General features: G+C 53.0%; 1 protein-coding gene across 1 annotated transcript; it reads right to left on the reverse strand.

Annotated features, from left to right (window-relative positions):
- Window positions 1-205: 205 nt before the first annotated feature.
- Window positions 206-12983, reverse strand: CEP68 (centrosomal protein 68). Its single transcript, XM_064146221.1, has 7 exons — window positions 12955-12983; window positions 8430-8834; window positions 5530-6981; window positions 4548-4670; window positions 3925-4021; window positions 2987-3130; window positions 206-1406 (listed from the first exon to the last, which is right to left on the reverse strand). The coding sequence occupies exons 2-7, from the start codon at window positions 8787-8789 to the stop codon at window positions 1375-1377; spliced, it is 2208 nt and encodes a 735-aa protein (XP_064002291.1). The 5' UTR covers window positions 8790-8834; window positions 12955-12983; the 3' UTR covers window positions 206-1374.
- Between the last annotated feature and the right edge of the window lie 7954 nt (window positions 12984-20937).

Here is a 20937-nt window from a genome sequence, read left to right on the forward strand (position 1 = left end):
TCACTAGTCCAGGCTGCTCAAGCCCTCATCTAGCTTGGCTTTGAACACCTCCAGGGAAGGGGCAGCTGCAGCCTCCCTGGGCAACCTGTGCCAGTGTTTTTCCCATGCTCACTCTCCATTATTTCTTCCTCAGCTCTAGGCTGGCTGCTGTAGTAGCAAATGCCTTTGATGAAAGGGGTCAGGTTTCAGGTGTTTGCTAACAGGCAGCAGTGGCCTTCCCCTGCCTGTACCTCTTGTCTTGCCCTCTTAGAGGCTTTGTTCAAGCATCACCCAGAGTGCCTATAGGACCTGGTGGCAACACAGCCAATGAGATCAGTCTCACCTGAACCATTTGCTTGATCCTTTTTCTTGAACTTCTGCTGATCCCCTGCAACTTGGCAAGAGAACAATCAAAACTGCCCTTCAGACTGAGGTGGAAGAGGAGAATACCAACCAACCCCAGCGAGTTAACTTGTCCTGCCTAACTGCTTCAGTTTAACTTCACTTTGTTCTGTTCCCAAGAATGGAAGGAAATGATGTATGCTGCACAAGAACAGGATGATCACCAATTAGCTGAAAGGTTAAAGCCAAGCGGCAACAGTCTGCAGTTGGCTCTTTTCCTTCTTAGCTTGTTCTGCTGCTTCAGAGATGCCCTTTTCTGTTGCAGCAAAGGGTTTGCCAAGCCTTTAAAAACCTTTTGTGAGCAGCCATGACCTGCACTAAGCTGTTGAGAGGAGAAAGGTGCAGCTGCTTACCCAGGGAATCTAACAGAACTCTTGCAGGTAATGCTTGGGAGCAGTTTATAGCTCACCTGATGCCCCTCTGAGCCTGCTCAGCTGTTTGTTCAGGTTCACACAGATATTGGCTTGTGGTGGTTATGCGCGAGAGAAGTGACAGTTACCTTGGCTCTGCTTCAGCAGGGGAAGGGCAATTACAAACAAGAGGTCAGTTTGCACCCAAGAACCAGGAGGAGCTGCTGCTTCTTGGCTCCCAGCAGCTCTTGTTGAAGAGTATAAACACCAGATGAGGACAGGACTCCACAGCCCTTTACTGAGGAGGGATTTGCATGGCACACACTGGAGCACACAGTTAAAAACCAGCCTGTCCCTGACGTTTTGCTAACACAGGGAACAGGCCTCTCCAATATAAAACAAAAAGAAGCTACATTAAAAAAACACCAAACCAAAAGATAAAGGCCAGCTGCAGCCCCACCAAACTCCCCAACATACTCGGCTCCTTTAACCTGATGTTGCAGCAGGCAGGGAACTGCTGTACAGCTGGCCAGTGAAAACCGCCCTGCAACCAGCCTGGGCTGGCTGGCTCCAAACAGTGGCCACAGGCATTTGGCCTCTGTGGAAGAGGTGCTCTGGAATTTTCAGCCATCCCAGGACAGGCTTAACCAAGCCCAGGTCTGACAGAGGCAGCACCTGAAAGACAACAAATTAGAACTGCTGCTATGCTTTGGCTGCAACTCAATATAGATTCCCCACCCCACTCTGTACTGAAATCACCTCCACCTTAGCTCACCTCTGTGCATGCTGGACACTGCACAGGACACAGCTACATATACTTAGCAATTAAAAAGAGACCAAACTAATTATCCCATTAGTGACAGACTCTCAGAATTGCTTTGCTTGGACCTTTAAGCTCATCCAGTCCAACCAGTCTCTAACTCTACCAAGGCTGGGGCCAAGCCACGTCCCTCAGCACATCTCTGCCTCCCTGAAACACTTCCAGTGATGGGCATTCAACCACCTCTCTGGGCAGCCTCTGCCAGGCTTTGAGAACCCCTTCAGTCAAGAAGTTTCTTCTCATATCCAACCTAAACCTCCCCTGGAGGCCATTTCCCCTCCTCCTATCACCTGTTACTAGGCAGAAGAGATCAGCCCCTATCTGGCTCCAACCTCCTTTCAGGCAGTTCTAGAGAGCAATGAGGTCTTCCTCAGCCTCCTCCAGACTAAACAATCCCATTTCCCTCAGCTGCTCCTCACCAGCCCTGTTCTCCATACCCTTCACTGTCCTTCTCTGGATCTGCTCCAGCACTTCAGTGTCCTTCTTAAAGTGTAACTCCAAAAGAGACTCCAGTGCTCAAGGTGTGGCTTTGAGTCTCCTCTGAAGTGCCAGAAATGATGCCTCCCTTTCACATCTCCACACGGTTTAGGATGTGCTGTGGAGTGAGCCATGGGAGACTTCAACAGTCTGGGCTCACAGGGGTAGGAGGGTGGTGGGAGGCAGGCCCAAGGTTACCCTGCAGTTCCTAAACTTGGTGTTCAGAAGCCAAGAGCCTTCTAGGAGCTCTGGACCGAGCACCCTGTGACCTCTTATTCCTTCTGTGCAGATCTGGATCTGAGCCCCAGCCACAGCCTGAGTGTCTGAGGAGTGTGCAGCTGATCCTGGTCGTGCTGCCCACAAACACCTTGTGTCCCTTCACCCTCCTGCCCTGCCCTCCTGAAACACTTCCATCTCTGCGGCTTTAGCTGAACCAAGAGTTTCAGGAAGCAAGCAGCTGAGTTCTCCTAGCCTGTATTTCACACCTGCATTCACCTGCTTCCCTTTCCCACCATGAGGTGTCAGGCAGAACTTTTTCAGGGGGAAAAAAGAAACAAAAAGGAGAGTGGGAAGGAACCCACAAAACCCAACCCACTCAAACCCAGCCCCTTCCATCCTTCCTCCGTGCCTTTGGCAGAGCAGCTGTCTGTGCTGGATTGATGATGTGCTGGCTGACAGTGACCTCCCTGGGTGTCTCTGAGGAGCTGCCATGGCTCTCATCACACTCTTGGGTTTCATCAGCTGCTTCACTACCAACCTGCTCTCCCCTGACACACTTGAAGATGCTGGGGCAGTCAGTTTGCCACCACCTTTGCTTTCTGCTGCTTTTAGGCTTTCCAGACATCAGATGAAGTGAAATAATAATAAATGCATATGTGCAGTGCTTGCTAATTTATCTTCCTACCCTGCCCTCCCTTTTCCCCTTGATGCAGAAAGGTCGGTTTGCCCCCATGCTTACCTACTGAGCAGCTTTCTGCTGTGCCCTCCTTGTCCTCTACCCTGTTCTTGCCTGCAGCAGCTAGGACAGACTCATACAAGTGCTCTGCGTGGGTCTCCAGCTCCTCTGACTGTTTCACAATCAAACCCAGCGTGTCCTTCAGAGCTAGGAGAGAATAGGGATGAGGAAGGTAGTAGTAAGGTGACAACTCAGGGTCTGTAAGCGCAACACAAGAGGCTCAGGCACATTTCTGAAGGAAATGAAGTAACAGAAATAATGGGGTGGACTTCATCCCATAATAGGCTGATCTTCATCTCATCCAAGCTGTAAGGCAGAGGTTAGACAGGGTGGAGAAATGATCTGGAAGGCTTCAGATACAGGCAGAGGGGCTCCCAAAGGAGGCCTTTGTGAGTGTGTAAGGAAGCCAATCCACACTACAGCACTCAGCCACCCTTTGGTACTGCAGACACAGCCCACCCTTCAGAAATCCCTTCTGCAGGACTCACCAAACCTGCCCCACACAAGTCCCACCCTGAGCCAGCCTCAGCTGTCTCCCCAGACTGCCTGAGATGAACTGAGTGTAAGCAGGATGTGAACATCACTTCCTCCAGCACCGGCCAGAAGCATCTCCTCCCAGCTGAAGGTTGACAGCATCCCATGGTTAAGAGAGAAAAATAGCCTCAGGAAGCAGAAACATCCATCACCCACCATGGGTGGGCATGGCGTGAGGCTGCAGCACAGCTGCAAGCGCTCAGAAAGAATTCCTTCAAGCCTCCAAGGCACCTCACCTCCAAGGCACCTTACCTCCAGGTCTCCAGACAGCAAAGTTGCTCTAAGTCCCTCTTCATTCCCACATAGCTGCTGAATGGCCAACTCTGCCCACTGCTTCTCCATCCCCAAACACAGGTGGGACCAGGGATGCTGAGGGGCAGTTGCTCCACTCAAGTGCTCCTCCTCACCTGGAGAGCTCACAGCCATGCAGTCGAGGAGAGCTTCTCCCCTCTCCAGCACACTCTTGGTCAGGCTCCGGTGGCTGGCCACATCTTTCCTGAACTCCTGGGAAGGGAAGGAGCACTGCTTAGGTGGGGTTTTGCAATAATGAGGCTCTAGTTCTAGTTGAAAAACTCTTTTCAGATCATCCAGTCCAACCATGTTCTAACTCTGCCAAGGATGATGCTAAACCATGGCCCTTGGCATCACATCTCTGCCTCTTTGAAACACCTCCAGGAATGGGCATTCAACCACCTCCCCAGGGAACATATTCCAGAGACCCCCTTGAGTCAGGAAGTTTCTTCTAATCTCCAACCTAAACCTCCCTTGCTTCAATTTGAGGATGTTTTTTTCTTGTCCTATCACCTGTTACCAGGGAGAAGACACCAACCCTTATCTGGCTCCCTGCTCCCTTGTTGAAGTACACCTGTGGCAGGCTGTCCCCCAAGCAGGTTCCTGGAGCTCCCAGATGTGCTGGATGTTGGATGCACCCTGCATCACCCACCTGCAGCATGCCAGCAGCCTTCTGCTTCATGCTGCTTGCTGTCCACAGCATGCCAGAGGGGGAAGAGAAGGCAGTGCAAACACCTACCAGGTAGCGGTTCAGCAAGGCCTTCGTGCCCTCGGTGCCAGAGGAGACTGGGTGCCAGCTGCCAGCTGTGTCCACCACGTTGTACAGCCAATGGATCAGCTCCTCCAGCTGGCAGCAGAACATCTACTTAACAAAGGAAACCAAAACAAAAGGGGTCACTGAGTCATGTCTGCAGCAAAGACAGAGCAGGGACACCAACAGGTATGGGCTGGAGAGTGCCTGCTGCCTGCTCCCAGCCCTGAGCTGGGGAACACAAAGGTCAACAGGAAACAGAGCTCAAAGCCCTCAACAGTGTGACCAGCAGGACCAGGCAAGTGATTGTAAGCAGCACTGCTGAGGCCACACCTTCAGTACTGAGGTCAGTTTTGGGTCCCTCACTCCAAGGACACTGAGGTGCTGCAGCAAGTCCAGAGAAGGGCAAGAAAACTGGGGAGGGTCTGGAGAACATGGCTGAGGAGGAGCAGCTGAGGGAAATGGGGTTGTTTAGTGAGGACTAAGCTAGGGGGAAACCTTCTGGCTCTCTACAGCTCCCTGAAAGGAGGCTGGAGTCAGGTCGAGGTTGGGCTCTTCTCCCCAGTAGCAGGTGACAGATTGAGCAGAAATGGTCTGAAATTGTGCCAGGGGATGGTTAGGCTGGAGAGTAGGAAAAACAGTCAAGGACTGGATCAGGCTGCCCAGGGAGGTGGTGGAGTCCCCATCCCTGGAGGTGTTCAAGAAACCCGTGGCCATGGCACCTGGGGACACAGTTTAATGGCCACAGAGGTATTGGGTTGATGGTTGGACCTGATGATTTTAGAGGGCTTTTCCAGCTGAAACAATTCTATGATTCTATGCTGCTAAGCCCCAGGAGAAGAGAAATGGGCTGTTGCTTGACCAGAAGGAACTCCCTGCTCTGCTGAGCCCCCTGCATAAATCACTGCCAGGCACCAAACACAACTTGAGCTCTCCCCATAATGAACTTCATTCCTCACACCAGCCTTACCTTAACGCACTGGGCAAGGGACTCACCCTCGTGCCTCTTCTTTGGGTGCCCCTTGACCCAGGGTTCATTCAGGTATGTATCATCCAACGCGTCCCTCAGACCAGCTGCCAGATGAAGTCCCTGCAGAGGATCCCTATGGATCCGGCCACACAACTCACTGTTGTCCCAGCTGGGCTTGTGAGGGCTGCAAGGGTGCCCCAGCCCCCCACAATGGCCAGCATTCCCTCTTCTGTCCCTGCCACAGGCTTCTCCACCCGGAGCTGCCCTGGATGCAGGGGGCTGCCTGCTGTCATGGTGGTGTGGGAGGTTCTGATGGCTCTGCACAGGCATCCTCACAGTCAAGGAAAGACTGGACAAAAACTGAGCCAGCCCATCCAGCTCCAGCAGTCTCGGAGGCAGGGAGAGAAACTCCTCATCAGCATCCCACTCCTTCCTCAGGGGGAGCACTGCTGTTGTAGGCAAAAACCTATGGGTGCTTTTCACCTGCCCTTTGTGGCTCAGGAAGGAGCTCCCTCTGGCATGCCAGCTTCTGCCATCCGCAGCAGGGTGGCCAGATGAGCCCAGCCCGGCTGACTCTGCTGTTGGGTCCTTAGCAGAACTTCTAGAAGAGTGGGAGGAAGTCCTCCTTGGGCAGGAAAACTCTTCTGCAACAGGTAAGGGTTCACAGCACAAACGAGCTCCTGAGCAGCCTCTTCTTCCAGGCCCTGGGGTGGAGCACCTCTCTGCAGAGGCCACCAACCTATGATGCCCATTTCCTCCCCCTCCCTGCGCCTGCCCGCCTCGCCCGTAGATGCTGGCAGACCTCGAGGTGCCCTCCAGGGAAGCAGAGAAGCTGTCCAGGCCTATTCCTGAGTCGTGGAGGAAAGGGTCAGGCAGCTTCCCCAGCTTGTACCTTGGCCTCAGTGGGTAAGCATAATCCAGCAAGTCCTCGTACTCCTTGTTGGGGTTCCAGTGGGGCGAGTGGCGGTCCGGAGAGGGCGGCAGGGTCTCTGGTATGGCACAGGCCCAGTAGTTGGCTTGGTAGGAGGACATCTCCCGGATGCACTCCGTGGTCCTGTGGCCATCGACCAAGGGGCTGAAGGACCTGCACATCCGCAGTGCCCTGCCTTCTGCTGCTGCCCAGCGACAGCACAGCCCCCCGGGGCAGGGGGCTGCAGGGGAAGGCAGGTCTGTGCTGGTCAGCAGGCTCCCAGAGGGCTCCTCGGAGGCACCTTCTTCTGAAGACAGTGCAGAGAAGCATGACGCCGAGCGGCGCCGCAGGGCTCCCCCGGGGCTGGGGGGGCTTTGGGGACACAGCAGCTCTGGGGTGGAGGGACACAGGGATTGATCTCCCCATCTTCTGCCCAGGCTGGTACGGTTATCATGGCAGCTGCCAGCAAGGATGCTCTCCTCTGCAGAACTGTGCTGGCTGGGCGGGCTGGACACTGGCTCCCAGCAGCCTGATGCCTTCACCTGATGCAGGGTGGGAGAAAAAGAGAGACATGCAATGAAGCACAGCACCCAGACACAACATCTCTTCCTGCTGAGGTGTGGAGATCACAGGGTCACAGGGTGTTAGGGGCTGGAAGGGGCCTCTGGAGACCTTCCAGTCCAACCCCATGCCACAGCAGGACCAGAGAATCCAGTGCAAGTTGCACAGGAACACATCCAGACAGGGCTGGAAAGGCTCCAGAGAAGGAGACTCCACAACCTCTCTGGGCAGCCTGTGCCAGGGCTCTGCGACCCTTACAGTTAAGAAGTTCTTCCTCATGTTGAGGTGGAACTTCCTATGCTGTAGCTTCCCTTCATTGCCCCTTGTGCTGTCACAGGGCAGAGGTGAGCAGAGGCTGTCTCTGTCCCTTCGTTCCTGACCCCCAGCCCTCAGCTATTTATAGACATTGACCAGATCTCCTTTCAGCCTTCTCCTCTGCAGACTAAAGCCCAGCCCTGGAGCTGCTACAAGGAGGGGCTGGAAGGGAGCTCTGTTACGTCCGTGGGATGGCAGACAGCTGCCTGGAGCCTGGACTGGGGCTGGTTTTTAAGGAAAGGCATCCCAAGGGCTTGGAAGGCTGTGTCAGGCACCTGGCGGCAAGAGGCTCTTATTTAAGGAGCCCCACCCCAAACTACTTTCAAGCTCTTCAGTGGCACAAGAAAACTGGGAAGGACTTTTTACAAAGGCTTGTAGTGATAGCTGGTGAGGGACTCTTCAGAGTGTCAGGCAGAGATAAGACTGGGAGGAATGGATCCAAGCTAGAGGAGGTGAGATTTAGATTAGATGTTAGGAAGCAGTTCTTTATCATGGGAGTGGTGAGAGACTGGAATATTTGCCCAGGGAGATGGTGGGAGCCTCCCTGGGTGACCTCCTTGGACGCTTTTAAAGGTCAGGCTGGATGTGGCTCTGGGCAACCTGATCTAGTGTGAGGTGCTCCTGCCCGCAGCAGGGGACTTGAGACTGGATGATCCCTCCCAGCCCTGACAATTCTGTGACAGAATGAGAGGGAATGGATTGAGGGCAGATTTGGACTGCAGGTTAGGAAGAAACTCTTGACACTGAGGGTGGTGAGACACAGAAACAGGTTGCCCAGGGAGGCTGTGGCTGCCTCCTCCCTGGAGGTGTTCAAGGCCAGGCTGGATGAGTCCTCGAGCAACCTGGGCTAGTGGGAGGCAGCCATGGCAGGGGGCTTGGAACTAGATGATCCTGAAGGTCTCTTCCAACCCAAACCATCCTACGAATCTAAGAACAGGTGCAACGCCTTGGATGCTGGAGCACAAAGCCCTTCCCTACCACACAGCTTATCCCAGGGCTGAGGTGAGCAGCCTCTGGCTGGGGGAGATGGAAAGCCTTTGCCAGGACAAACAAGTCCCAGTCTCGCCGGGGACCTCCTGGTGATGCAGGGACAGCTGTAGGTAAACCTGCTCACCTGCTGCTCTTCTGAGGAGAGGAACCAGTGGCTACCACGAGGAGGCACATCGGCACCACCGGTGGCTCTGTGCTGCGAAGTCTGTGTCTGTAGGAGGCTTGCCCTTGCTCTGGGAAGTCTGGGTGCAGATGCTGAAGACTCCTCCTCGGGGTAGCTCGAACCTCCTTGCCTAACACACACGGCCACAGCCTCTGTGCCCTGCGGGCAGGATGTGGCCTCCTCTGGCCCCAGGAGCTGGTGCAGGCTGTCTGCTAGCTCAGGGTAGTCCATATCCACCCCTGAGCAGTCCCATTTACCATCGCCCTCGGCGTCCCCACTCAGGGAGGCTTCAGAAGGTGATTTCCCCACATCTACAGCCATCAGGACACAAGTTCCCCGGCAGGACGACGCTGAGCCTTGGGCTGCCTGCAATACACAACACATGCTGGAGACAGCTCAGCTCCTCACCCCTGACTCCTCATCTCCGTGCCAAGTGAAGACACCAGAGACGTCTAACAGCCAAGAGCCCGAGCACGTTCTCACTCAGATCCCCAAAATCACACAGCACATCAAAATGGACAGAGGAAAAAGCAAAACTTTGTGTCTCAGCAGCACTGTCTTGGTTTGAGGTCACCACACGCAGGGAATAAATACCCAGTTAAAGCTGTGGCCACAGGGAGAACAAAGCTGTGCTTTACACCTTGCTGCCGTGGTGCAGCTGCCCCTCGAAGCAGCCAAATGGGCATCAACAATCCTATGAGATCCAAGGAGGTCAAGGGCTGGGTCCTGCACTTTGGTTGTAACAACCCCAAGAACACTCCAGGCTTGGGGCAGGGTGGTCGGAAACTGCCCAGCAGAGGAAGACCTGGAGATGCTGGCTGACAGCCAGCTGAACGTGAGCCAGTGTGCCTAGGTGGCCACCAGCATCCTGGCCTGGATCAGCAGCAGTGTGGCCAGAAGGATCCAGGGAAGTGACTGTGCTCTGGCACTGGGCAATTGTGAGGCTACAACTTGAGTACTGAGTTCAGTTTTGGGGTCCTCGCCCCAAGAAACATAACAAGGTGCTGCAGCAGGTCCAGAGAAAGGACAACAAGCTGGGGAAGTGTCTGGAGAAGAGGGCTGGCGAGGAACAGCTGAGGGGGCTGGCGGTGTTTAGTGTGGAGAAGGCAGAGGTCAGACCTTACTGCACTTGGACTCCCCGAAAGGAGGCTGCAGCGAGGTGGAGGTTGGTCTCTCCCACCTAGTAACCAGTGATGGGGGAGGCAATGGCTCCAGCTGCACCAGGGGAGCTTCATGTTGGAGATCAGAAGAAACTTCTTGACTGAAATGGTTCTCAAAGCCTGGCACAGGCTGCTCAAGGAGGTGGTCGAATGCCCATCCCTCACCCCTGGAGGGGTTTCAAAGAGACAGAGATGTGGTGCTGCGGCCATGGTTGAGACCCAGCCTTGGTAGAGGCAGAGAACGGTGGGACTGGACCACCTGAAAGGGCTTTCCCGGGGGGAACCACTCTGGGACGTTATGAGCTCACAATTCAGAAGGGATTTTCTAAAGTTAGAAAGAAGAAAGTGCTCCCAAGCAGTACTTGGAAGCAGGACGCAAGCTGACACTCTCACGCCCTCCGTCGGCCCTTTTGTCGCGATCTCCCTTCCCGCCCCCGCCCTCCAGCGCCGGGGCCGTTCCCAGGGCAGGCCCCTGCGGGCCAGCAGAGCACCGCGCCGGACCCCAGGGCAGGCGCACCCCGGCCCGGCCGCGGCCGCCGCGCAGCGACCTGCTCCCGCCCCCGCAGCCCCGACTCGGCTACCCAGCGCGGCCGCAGCCGGCGGAGGGCGAGCAGGGCCTGGGCTCCGCCGGCCGGCGCCCAGCGCACACTCTGCCGCCTGCCCGCCTCTGCACTCACCCGCTCCGCGACTGCCCTCGCTACCGAACGCCAAACAAAGGAGGCTCCACAGCGTCTCCGGGCAGCCTGCCCCAGCGCTCCGCCGCCCTCTCAGCAAGGACGCTTCTCCGAGCGTCCAAGCGAAACTTGCTGTGCTCTACTTCGTGCCCACCATTCTTTGCTCTGTTACAGGGCACACTGGAAAGATTGGCCGGATTCTTTTGACCTGCACCCTTCAATTTATAAGTCTTGAGAAGATCCCCTCTCAGCCTGCTTCTCTCCAGGCTAAATCATCTGAGAGACGTTTCCAGTCCCCTCAGCATTTTCATGACCCCTCCACCAGACTCTCTCCAGTAGCTCCCTGTCTCTCTTGAACTGGGGAGTCCAGAGCTGGGCAGAGCAGTTCGGGTGTAGCCTCACCAGGGCAGAGTAGAGGAGGAGGAGAACCTCTCTTAACCTGCTGACCACACTCTTCTTAATGCACCCCAGAAGTTGCCTTCTTGCCCAAGAGGGCACATTGCTGGCTCACGGTAAACTTGTCTACCAGCACTGCTGCGTCCTTTCCCTCCGTGCTGCTCTCCAGCAGGTCAGCCTGTCCTGCAGAGAGCTGTTCCTCCCCAGGTGCAGAATCCTGCACATGCTGAACTCCCATGAGGTTCCCTTCGCCCAGCTCTGCAGCCTGGGCAGCTCTGGCTGAATGGCAGCACAGCCTGAGGGCTGTCAGTCACCGCTCCTAGTTCTGTGTCATCAACAAACTGGCTGAGGGTCCACTCTGTCCCTTCAGCCAGGTCACTGATGAAGATGCTGAACAAAACTGGACCTCATACTGACCACTGGGGAACACTACTAGCCACAGGCCTCCAGCCAGGCCCTGCACCTTTGACCACAACCTTCTGTGCTGCGTCATTCAGCCAGCATTCAACCTACTCACTGAACTGTAGCAGCCTTCCAGTAGCTGGAGGGAGCCAACAAGAAGGCTGGGGAGGGGCTACTGACAAGGTCTTGTAATGACTGGGCAAGAAGGAATGGGTTTCAACGGGCAGAGGGCAGATTTAAACTGGATGTTAGGAAGAAGTTCTTTCCAGTGAGGGTGGTGAGACACTGGCACAGGCTGCCCAGGGAGGTTGTGGCTGCTCCCTCCCTGGAGGTGTCCAAGGCCAGGTTAGATGAGGCCTTGAGCAACCTTTTCTAGTAGGAGGTGCCCCTGTCTATGGCAGGGAGTTGGACCTGGATGCTCTTTGAGATCCCTTCCAACCTAAACCGTTCTGTGATTCTATGAACTCCCAAGACTATTTGTTGATCTTCAGGACGCAGCAGGCAGTGCCACACGTTGCTGTGGTGCCACCCATCTCCATCAAAAGAGCAAGTGCTGTTTCACAAGGTCACACCATCTCCAGAAGCTACCTGGAAGCTAGAGGAGAAACCCTGGTAACACACAGTAAGAGCCAATCTGCATGTCCCAGCATTTATAAGGATGTTCGAAGGGGACAGCTCAGATTTCACAGTGTTTTCCAAAGTCTCTCATTGAGACAGCTCATTTCAACTAATTCCAGGGGGAGCCGGACACCCAAAAGCAGCTGGATAGAGATGGAGCAATCCACACATCCTGTACACAGACCTTTAAATACAGAGCGAAAACGCTAATGCCACTAAGCACAAAGCTACAAGAGGATCTAGGAAGCAAATGAGGTTTCTTACCATTTTCCCCACCAAAATCCAGAGGTCAGGCTGCCAGCGGTGGCAATGCTTCAAGATTAACCCTCACAATGGGAAGAAGCAAGCCCAAATCTTCGGGCAGGACTGGCAGGCACAGCCTTCAAGAGGGGTGTATGCCCACAGCTTGAGGCATGGTGGAGATTCTCCACCGTCCTTCAACCCCCAGGCAAAGGGGCAGAAATCCCAGCTACGCCCCCGCCCTCCCCTGTCTCACCAGCGACGGTGCGGCGCACAGACCTGAGAGTGGCTTTTTCAGATGATGGCTGTTTCATTCATCCCAGCTGGGAGAGGTCCACGGGGACCTCTCAAGAAATGTGATCTCTGAACTTTCAGACGTCATCCAAAGGATGCTGCCTGCCAAGAGCTGCACAAAAACCCAGCAGACAACAGCAGCCCTGTTCCAGTGAGTGAGGTCCCATGCAAGTGGGTACCACTCGACTGGCAACTCCAACAAGAGCCGTGGGCAGTAACAGGAGTTTCCATCTCCCACAGCTCTGGTTTTACTGGGGACAGGCGAGGTGATGTTTTCAGGAGCAAACACACGGCTCTTGCCTTACAGGCCTGCGGCATCAGTTTTAGGAGGTTTTTTGTTTGTTGGTCCCGTTCCCCCCCCCCCCCCCCCCCCGTGATTTTTGTCCCCACACTTTTCTGCAAGAAAACCCTTTCCTCAGCCACAACTTAAACAGCAGATAAACAAAGAAAACTCCGAAATAGCGGCAGCATAGCCAAGGAGGCTCCGCAACTTGGCGATGATGCCCGGAGTTGCTGGAGACACTGCTGCCACACGCCACGAGTAACGGGGACGGACTTCCAAAGGGAAATCCTCCCGCTTCCCTCCACCTCGTTCCCTTCTGCACCTCGAGAGCCCATGACAAGCCCCGGAGCCGCCCCTCCGTCCCCTCCGCGTCTCCCGGGGCCACCGCCCCGCCGCAGCCCCGCTCGGCCCGCACTTACCGAGCGGCAGCCGCCACTGCCCCCGGCCCTGCGTCGCAGCCAATGGGAGCGGCGGATGCTACGTCACACGGGCGCCCCTGCAGCCCGGCAGCCAATGGGAGCGGAGAGTGGTGCTGGGGCCCGCGGGGCCGCGCAGACCTGCCCGGGGCTCGGCAGCGCTGAGGCGCCCCGGGCCGGCCCCACGCCTGCGCCGGCCCCCAGCCGCGGCCTGCCGCCTCTGGCTTCGCTCCCGGCGCTGCCTTCAGCCGTGGCTGCTGCTCTTGGCCCCGCGCCCGGCCCGGCCCCTAGCCTTGTCCTCGCTGCTCACGGTCCTTCGACGAGCAGTGCGGGGTTTAAGTTAGCTGCCTGCCGCCGGGGAGTTGCGGAGCCCTGTTCAGGTAGGCCTGTGCGCTGCTGGAGCAGCGTCGTCTCCGCTCTCCTTGAGCTTGCTGCGGCATGAGGCTGCTCTCAGGGTCACAGGGTGGCAGGGGCTGGAACACACCTCTGAACATCATTTCGCCCAACTGCCCCGCTAGAGCAGGATCACCCAGAGTAAACAGCTCAGGAAATTTCCAGGCAGGTTTGGAATGCCTCCAGACAGAGGCTCCACAGCCTCTAGGAGGACATTGTGAAGCAAGACCTCCCCGTATAGCAGAGTGGGGTCTAGTTTGAGGCCAGGCTGTGAGTATGTCCGTGGGTTGGATAGTGGATGCTGGTCGTGCTGTGCCCTTTGGGCAGCTTTCTGAGCATACGACAGAGTCATAGAATCATAGAATCATCTTGGTAGGAAAAGCCCTTTAAGGTCACCCAGTGCAACCATGCTCTAACTTGACCAAGGCTGGTGCTAAGCCATGGCCCTTACCACTGCATCTCTGCCTCTTTGAAACACCTCCAGAGATGGGCATTCAACCACCTCCCTGGGCAGCCTCTGCCAATCTTTGAGGATCCTTTCAATGAAGGATCTTTGAGGATCCTTTCAATTAGTTTCTTCTAATGTCTAATGTAAACCTCTGGGTCAACTTGAGGCCATTTCCTCTCCTCCTATCAGTTGTTACTAAGATGAAGAGACCAACTCCCACCTCACTGCAATGGATCCTCACTACACAGATGTCATGCCATGCTTTGAAGCAGTCTGCTCTGGGGTTCCTATCAGGCCAGAGTCTTCCTGGCTGTGTCCTGTAGAAAATACAAACCTTCTTGCTTGTTTTTATCTATACAGGTTGATTATTTTTGTCTGCATCATCTGCCTCTGAAGCTTATTTTAGATAATACTGAGATTTCCTACAGGTCAGTTAGCATGGATTGCATTGCTGCCAGTTTCAGGCCACAAGGTAGCAAAAAAACATCCCAGGCTTGCTCAGCAGGCTTGACAGTGTCACTGAAATCAGGAATCCAACTCCTTACTGCTGGGTTTCCCGCTAACAAGCAGGCATTTCTTCATTGCAGAGCTGTGCAAGTTTGGCTGCCAGAGGCATTCCCACCAGCTGAAATTTGTAGTGGGCATTCATGTAGTGAAATGTAGACACTGCACCTCATGCCAACACCTACTGACCATCCATTGACCAGTTTCTTACTCTCCTCACATTAAAGGTCCAGCTTCTTTTAAATTCATTGCATGTGCTCAGAGGGTGAGGTGTTTATTTTGGGCAGGGGCCTCCCAGCTAGGAGATGTGGTCCCCAGCATCTCTGGTGGTCTTTTAAGCCTGAACTCTGTTTGAACTTTTGAATTCCTTTTCCTTATATGGTCACAAGTTAGATCATCACCTAGTTTGCCAGCTCCTAGACCTTATTAATTGGGTTTTTTTGCCCTTTTTGAAGGACACTTTGGTAGTTACGGAAAGATCAACATGGAGGCTTCAGTGTCAAGGATGCAAAGACTCTTTGTTAGTTACAGGCACTAAGGATATGGTTAAATTGCTGAGATGGCATCAGCTGCCCAAGCTAATTAAAATTGGTAAACACTTTCCAACAGCAGCAGGGTGAGGAGCACAACTCAGGTATCCCACCCAAGTCCCTGGCTAGTGCTGAAGTCCTCAGCTCTGAAGTGTGCTCCTGCTCTTTCATTCTATGTGTTCTGGTCCAGACTCTCAGCTGCTATGAGCCTGGTTTTGTTCTAGTGACCTCAGTGGAACTGGCTCCCAGAGAATCTTGGGGTTTTTTTCCTCTACAGAGGAGCAAACTGGGAGTATCTTGGTCAGGGCTACCTCAAAAAGCAGAGCTGTGACACTGGGTAGGGCTGAGTGATAGGTTGGACTGGATGATCTTGGAGGTCTCTTCCAACCTGGTTGATTCTATGATTCTATGATTCAAGGCACAGAGCTCTCAGAAGAACTCATGGCCAAGAAAAAGCCCCCATCATCTCTGTTCCTGTGCAAAATGTCTATATTTGGGGGTTACAGGAGGGCTACACATCCCTTCTGCCTTGGATGCATGCTTGGAGAGTCGGCCTAAGGCTGGGATTCACACAGGAAAAGCCCATCTGGAAGAGAAGTCCTTCTAAAATGTTGTTTATTGCATGTTCTCCAGGGAGGCAGTTGCCTGCCAGTGGAGGCTGTGCAGATTTCAGGCAAGTCAAAAGGCTGAAGCAAACACGGATGGGCCATGATTCATCTCCAGGCTGGGCTGTTTTTAGCTGGTTTAAATTACTCACAAGCTGCCAGACATTGTTCTCAGAGCTGAATAGCACTTGGCTGTGGTCTGAGCCCCGGCAGGAAAGGTTCATGTCCTGCTCTGCCTTCCATCAAACGAGTGCCAGGATGTCTACAAGAACAGACAGAGCATGGAGAAAATCTGTCCTCTCTGCTTGGGCTCATGCTGAGAGGGTGTCAATAAACAAGATGGGGGAATAAACCAGTGATGTAAAGGAGAGATTGCTCTCAAAGATCAGGGAAACAACACCAATGTTCTTCTGCTGTCCCCTGTACTCAGCACTGGTCAGGCCACACCTTGAGTAGTGTCCAGTTCTGGGCCCCTCAATTCAAGAAAGATGTTGAGGTGCTGGAACATGTCCAGAGAAGGGCAACAAAGCTGGTGAGGGGCCTGGAACACAAATCCTATGAGGAGAGGCTGAGGGAGCTGGGCCTGTTTAGCCTGGAGAAGAGGAGGCTCAGGGGTGATCTTATTACTGTCTACAACTACCTGAAGGGGCATTGTAGCCAGATGGGGGGTGGCCTCTTCTCCCAGGCAACCAGCAATAGAACAAGGGGACACAGTCTCAAGTTGTGCCAGGGTAGGTATAGGCTGGATATTAGGAAGAAGTTCTTCACAGAGAGAGTGATTTCCCATTGGAATGGGCTGCCCAGGGAGGTGGTGGAGGCACCGTCCCTGGGGGTGTTCAAGAAAAGACTGGATGAGGCACTTAGTGCCATGGTCTGGTTGATTGGATAGGGCTGGGGGATAGGTTGGACTGGATGATCTTGGAGTTCTCTTCCAACCTGGTTGATTCTATGATTCTAACAGTAGAGTTGAAATGAGCTGACCCAGCACCCTGTCGAGCTGACTCTTAAAACTGCCCACTGTAAGGGAATCCACTACTTCCCATAGGAGATTATTCCAATGTCTAACTGCTTTCATGGGCAACAGTTTTCTTCTGGAGACCAACTGGATTCTCCCCAGCAGTAACTTGCACCCACTGCCCCTTGTCTTTTCCATGTGACTCCTTGTAAAAAGGGAACCTCCATCCTCCTGGTAGCCACCCTTTATGTTCTGATCCATAGTAGTAGTAACTTGACAGCAATCCTCAGACCAATGACATGAAGCAGAGCTTGCTTACAACTATCAGACTTGAAAGTGATGCATTTTGATTCTATGAGGAGCTGGGACAGGCCTTTTCTTCAGAAACTCTACCTTCTTGGTGGGAATATCCCTGTTTTTGCAGGGAGCTGGATCCAAGAGGAGCACCCTCTGTACATGTGCTGAGCTTTCATTTGCCCATAACAGGTGGCAAGCTTTTTGTAGCGGTTTGGGTGTTCCCCACACACACCCCCCTTTTGGAAATCACCCAGACTAGACTCAGCCAGCTCTGGAAATTGAATGAAGCTTATTATTTACAGCTTAGCTCAATATACATGAAAGCAGATATTTACAGTACATACAGTTACATACAGAAATATGCAAGCTAAAAGGTAATACAGAAACACAACTCCCCTCCCAGAAACCTGAGTCCCCAGGAGGGGCTCCCAACCGCCCTTCCATCTCCTCCCACCTCTCTACCTTACCCCAGACATTGCCTTGTGCCCCAAGGAAGAATGGAGGGTTGGCCAGGGGGGTTAGGAAGCAGGTGGATTAATCAGAGAGATGGAGGGTGAGGTTAGAGAGAAAAATGCAGCCCAGAGCTCAGGCTGTGCCTGAACTGCCTTATCTATGCTTATACTCTTGTTCTTATACATCTCAGCAAGCCTATGAGCGAAGTAGATATCACCATTGTTTCTCTTTCACAGCCTGTGATCTAATTCTTCTCACCAAAACATTCTAGCTAGCTTCAAACTAGCACACTGTTATCCAGAGCTTTCAGCACATCAGTCTGTAACTTCTGTCTGCCTTAAATGGCCTCACACTACAAACCAAACAGTTAACACTCAGAGATGAAACCTGACGCTGGATGTACACCATATGCACTTACAGAGCATCTTCACTGTCTTCTGCATCAAATATCAGTCTCTTACAATGCAAACGTTTGGGATGTCAGTAAATGCAGAGCTTGGATCTGACCTATTTGTTCCCAGTACTGCAGAAATGAGAAAAACTACTTGCAATCACCTTGCCAGCAGCATGGCAGCATGTGGAGGACTGCTTGTCTGCATTTGGAATGTGACAGCACTTGTGATGCTGTGCCTCAGACAGAGAGAGATTTACTATGACATGCAACCTGTTAGTACACCTCCCTGTCTTCCAGTGTTAAGCTGTCATCAAAGTGGGAAGGAGCTGTCACAAACCTTCTTTGCCTCTTTTGGCCACATCTCAGTGTGATTGACATTGCCCCTGTCCTGTGTTAAAGTTGCTCAGGCACTGATTTAGAAGAATAACCTGACAGTCACTCTACTCCTGGCTCCTTAAGGACAGGCTGGCTGCCAAATTCTCTCACCTGTGCTTTGGCGCAGCAGCCATCTCCCTGCAAGTTCTGTGCTTGCTCTGTGCTCACTCTCTCTAACCCCTCTCTGAAGGGTGACCATGAGAGGCTTTTTCCTCTTTTCCTGAGGCTAACAACCCTGCTCCCCACAAGTCAGCATTTCCACAGCTTATTCATAGATTCATAGAATGGTTTGGGCTGGAAGGGACCTTAAGGATCATCTAGTTCCAACCCCCTGCCATGGGCAGAGACACCTTCCACTAGCCCAGGTTGCTCAAGGCTTCATCTAACCTGGCCTTGGACGCCTCCAGGGAGGAAGCAGCAATAACCTTCCTGTTCCAGTGTCTCACCACCCTCACTCTAAAGAATTTCTTCCTAATCTCTACTCTAAATCTGCCCTCCTGCAGCTTCGGCCCATCCCCTCTCATCCTGTCACTACAAGTCCTTGTAAAAAGTCCCTCCTCAGCTCTTCTGTAGTCCCTTCAGGTACTGGAAAGCTGCTTAAACGTCTCCTCAGAGCCTTTTCCTCTCCATGCTGAACAGCCCCAACTCTCCCATCCTGTCCTTATAGGGGAAGTCCTCAGCCCTCTGATCATCTCGGTGGCCTACTCTGGACCTGCTCCAACAGTTCCATGTCCCTCTTATGCCGTGGGTACCAGAACTGGATACAGTACTCCAGGTGGGGTCTCAGGAGAGCAGAATAGAAGGGAAGAATCATCTCCCTCGTCCTGCTGGTCATAGAATCCTTATCTTTGTTCTCTAGATTGTCTCTCTCTTAGGGCCACATTTCTTTGAAGTTCAACACTAAATCTGGTCCAAAACTCCAGTGGGGGCTTAGGTATGCTTAGGTAAAGCTGGTGAAGGTAGTGCAGGCTGTGTTTTTGTTTGCACACCCTGGTACAGTATTTGGTTTTTACACAGGGTGTTTGACTCATGCTTCTGACTGTTTGCAACTTCCTGATCCAGCTCCTTACTCTATGCTTTCCTAGCAATATTAGTACTCTTAATTACTCTCCTCTAGATTAACTTTTGTAACTTTTGTTGCCCAGAGTCCCTCTCAGTTTTCCTGGCATTGCTATGAATTCCAAGCCTGTATTGTAACATGTCCCCAGACCTTCTCCTCCAGTCAGGACCTGATGATTTAATCTGTTCCAGCGTTTGTGCTAATAATTCATAGAATGGCTTAAGTTGGAAGGGACCTCAAAGATTGTCTACTCCAGCCCTTCCCTACCACAAGCAGTGACACCTCTCAACTAGACCAGGTGGCCTGGCCTTGAACACCCCCAGCAAGGAGGCAGCCACAACCTCCCTGGGCAACCTATTCCAGAGTTTCACCACCCTCATACTGAAGAATGTCTGAATCTCAGGAAGTCTAACCCTGCTCTTCCTCAGCTTCAATCCATTCCCCCTTGTCCTGTCTCTGGACACTTTCCTCTGCAGCCTTCCTGTAGGATCTCTTCAGGTATTGGAAGGCAGCTCTAAGGTCCCTCCAGAGTCTTCACTTCTCCAGGATGAACACCCCTATCTCCCTCAGCCTATCCTCATTGCAGAGGCGCTCCAGCTCTTGGATCATCCTTGTGGCCCTCTTCTGGACTCACTCCAGCAGTTCTGTATCCTTTTTCTGCTGGGGACAGCAGAACTGGGCACAGTACTTGAGGTGGGGTCTCACAAGAGCAGAGTAACTACTTATGGTCCCAAACTGATGGCAGACTGCCAGTCATTCAGCTGGAAAGGTGCTCTAGTGATTTCTAAAGATCCAGGTTCAAACTCAGCCATGTTACTTTAGCTTCTCTATGAAGTCACAAGAAGAATCATTGAAAGCCTCTCTTGTCCCTAGGTAGAAAAGTCAGAGGGAGAGGAAATGGTCTCAAGTTGCACCAGGGAAGGTTTATGTTGGATATTAGAAGAAAATTCTTGCCTGGAAGGGTTGTCAAACTCTGGAACAGGCTCCCCAGGGAGGTAGTTGAATTCCCATCTCTGAAGGTATTTAAAATGGGACAGAGATGTGGTGCTGAGGGACATGGTTGATAGAGTTAGAGAATGGTTGAACTTGATGTTCTGAAATGTCTTTTCCAACCCCAAACAAGGCAATTCTATGATTCTGAACTTTCCCTCACTCTTCTAGACTCTTCCAGCTGCTCCTGGACTAGCACTAAATAGTTCCCAGAAAAGCTAGCTGCTGATTTCTCTTGCTCATTTTGGAGGAGCACCTGAAGGTCTGGCTTAAGCACACCCAAGACTGCTGGCAAACGAAGCATGCAAGGCAGGGGTTAATGAAGAACTCTGGACAGTCCTCAGTGTCAACACTGAAGGGCAGAGCAATGAACCCCCATGCTGCTGGCTGGATGGACCTTTTCTGTTCTGCACCACTTGGTTGCTCAGCTCAGAAGTCCAACTGCACTTCTCCTTGGCGGCCACACGATGTACTCATCACACCACTGGCAGCTGGGCAGGCTGCGGCAACGGCACGCCCAGAGGTAGTGGTTCTGGGAGTTACCTGCCCCCGCACACAATGAATTCACCCAGACTAAACCCAGCCAGCTGGAAGTTAAGGAAGAAGTTTTGTATTCACAACTTAGCACAATATACAAGTAGAAATATCCACAATATATTGCAAACCTACGTACAGAAATCATAGAATCATAGAACCATAGAATCAACCAGGTTGGAAGAGACCTCCAAGCTCATCCAGTCCAACCTAGCACCCAGCCCTATCCAATCAACCAGACCATGGCACTAAGTGCCTCATCCAGGCTTTTCTTGAACACCTCCAGGGATGGTGACTCCACCACCTCCCTGGGCAGCCCATTCCAATGCCAATCACTCTCTCTGGGAAGAACTTCCTCTTAACATCCAGCCTATACTTTCCCCAGCACAGCTTGAGACTTGATCAGCTCTGCACAAGAATGCATCCTCTGGGACATCAGAGCACTCTC

The sequence above is a fragment of the Pogoniulus pusillus genome, chromosome 7 (assembly GCF_015220805.1).
Source record: "Pogoniulus pusillus isolate bPogPus1 chromosome 7, bPogPus1.pri, whole genome shotgun sequence".
In the NCBI taxonomy this organism is placed as follows: Eukaryota; Metazoa; Chordata; class Aves; order Piciformes; family Lybiidae; genus Pogoniulus; species Pogoniulus pusillus.

Coding starts and splice junctions, on each gene's coding strand:
- CEP68 (XM_064146221.1), bottom strand. CDS start 8,789: ATGGCTGTAGATGTGGGGAAATCACCTTCTGAAGCCTCCCTGAGTGGG. Junction 3,131..3,924: donor CATGGCTGTGAGCTCTCCAG/GTGAGGAGGAGC, acceptor ATTCTCTCCTAG/CTCTGAAGGACACGCTGGGT. Junction 1,407..2,986: donor AGCAGAAAGCTGCTCAGTAG/GTAAGCATGGGG, acceptor GTTGTCTTTCAG/GTGCTGCCTCTGTCAGACCT.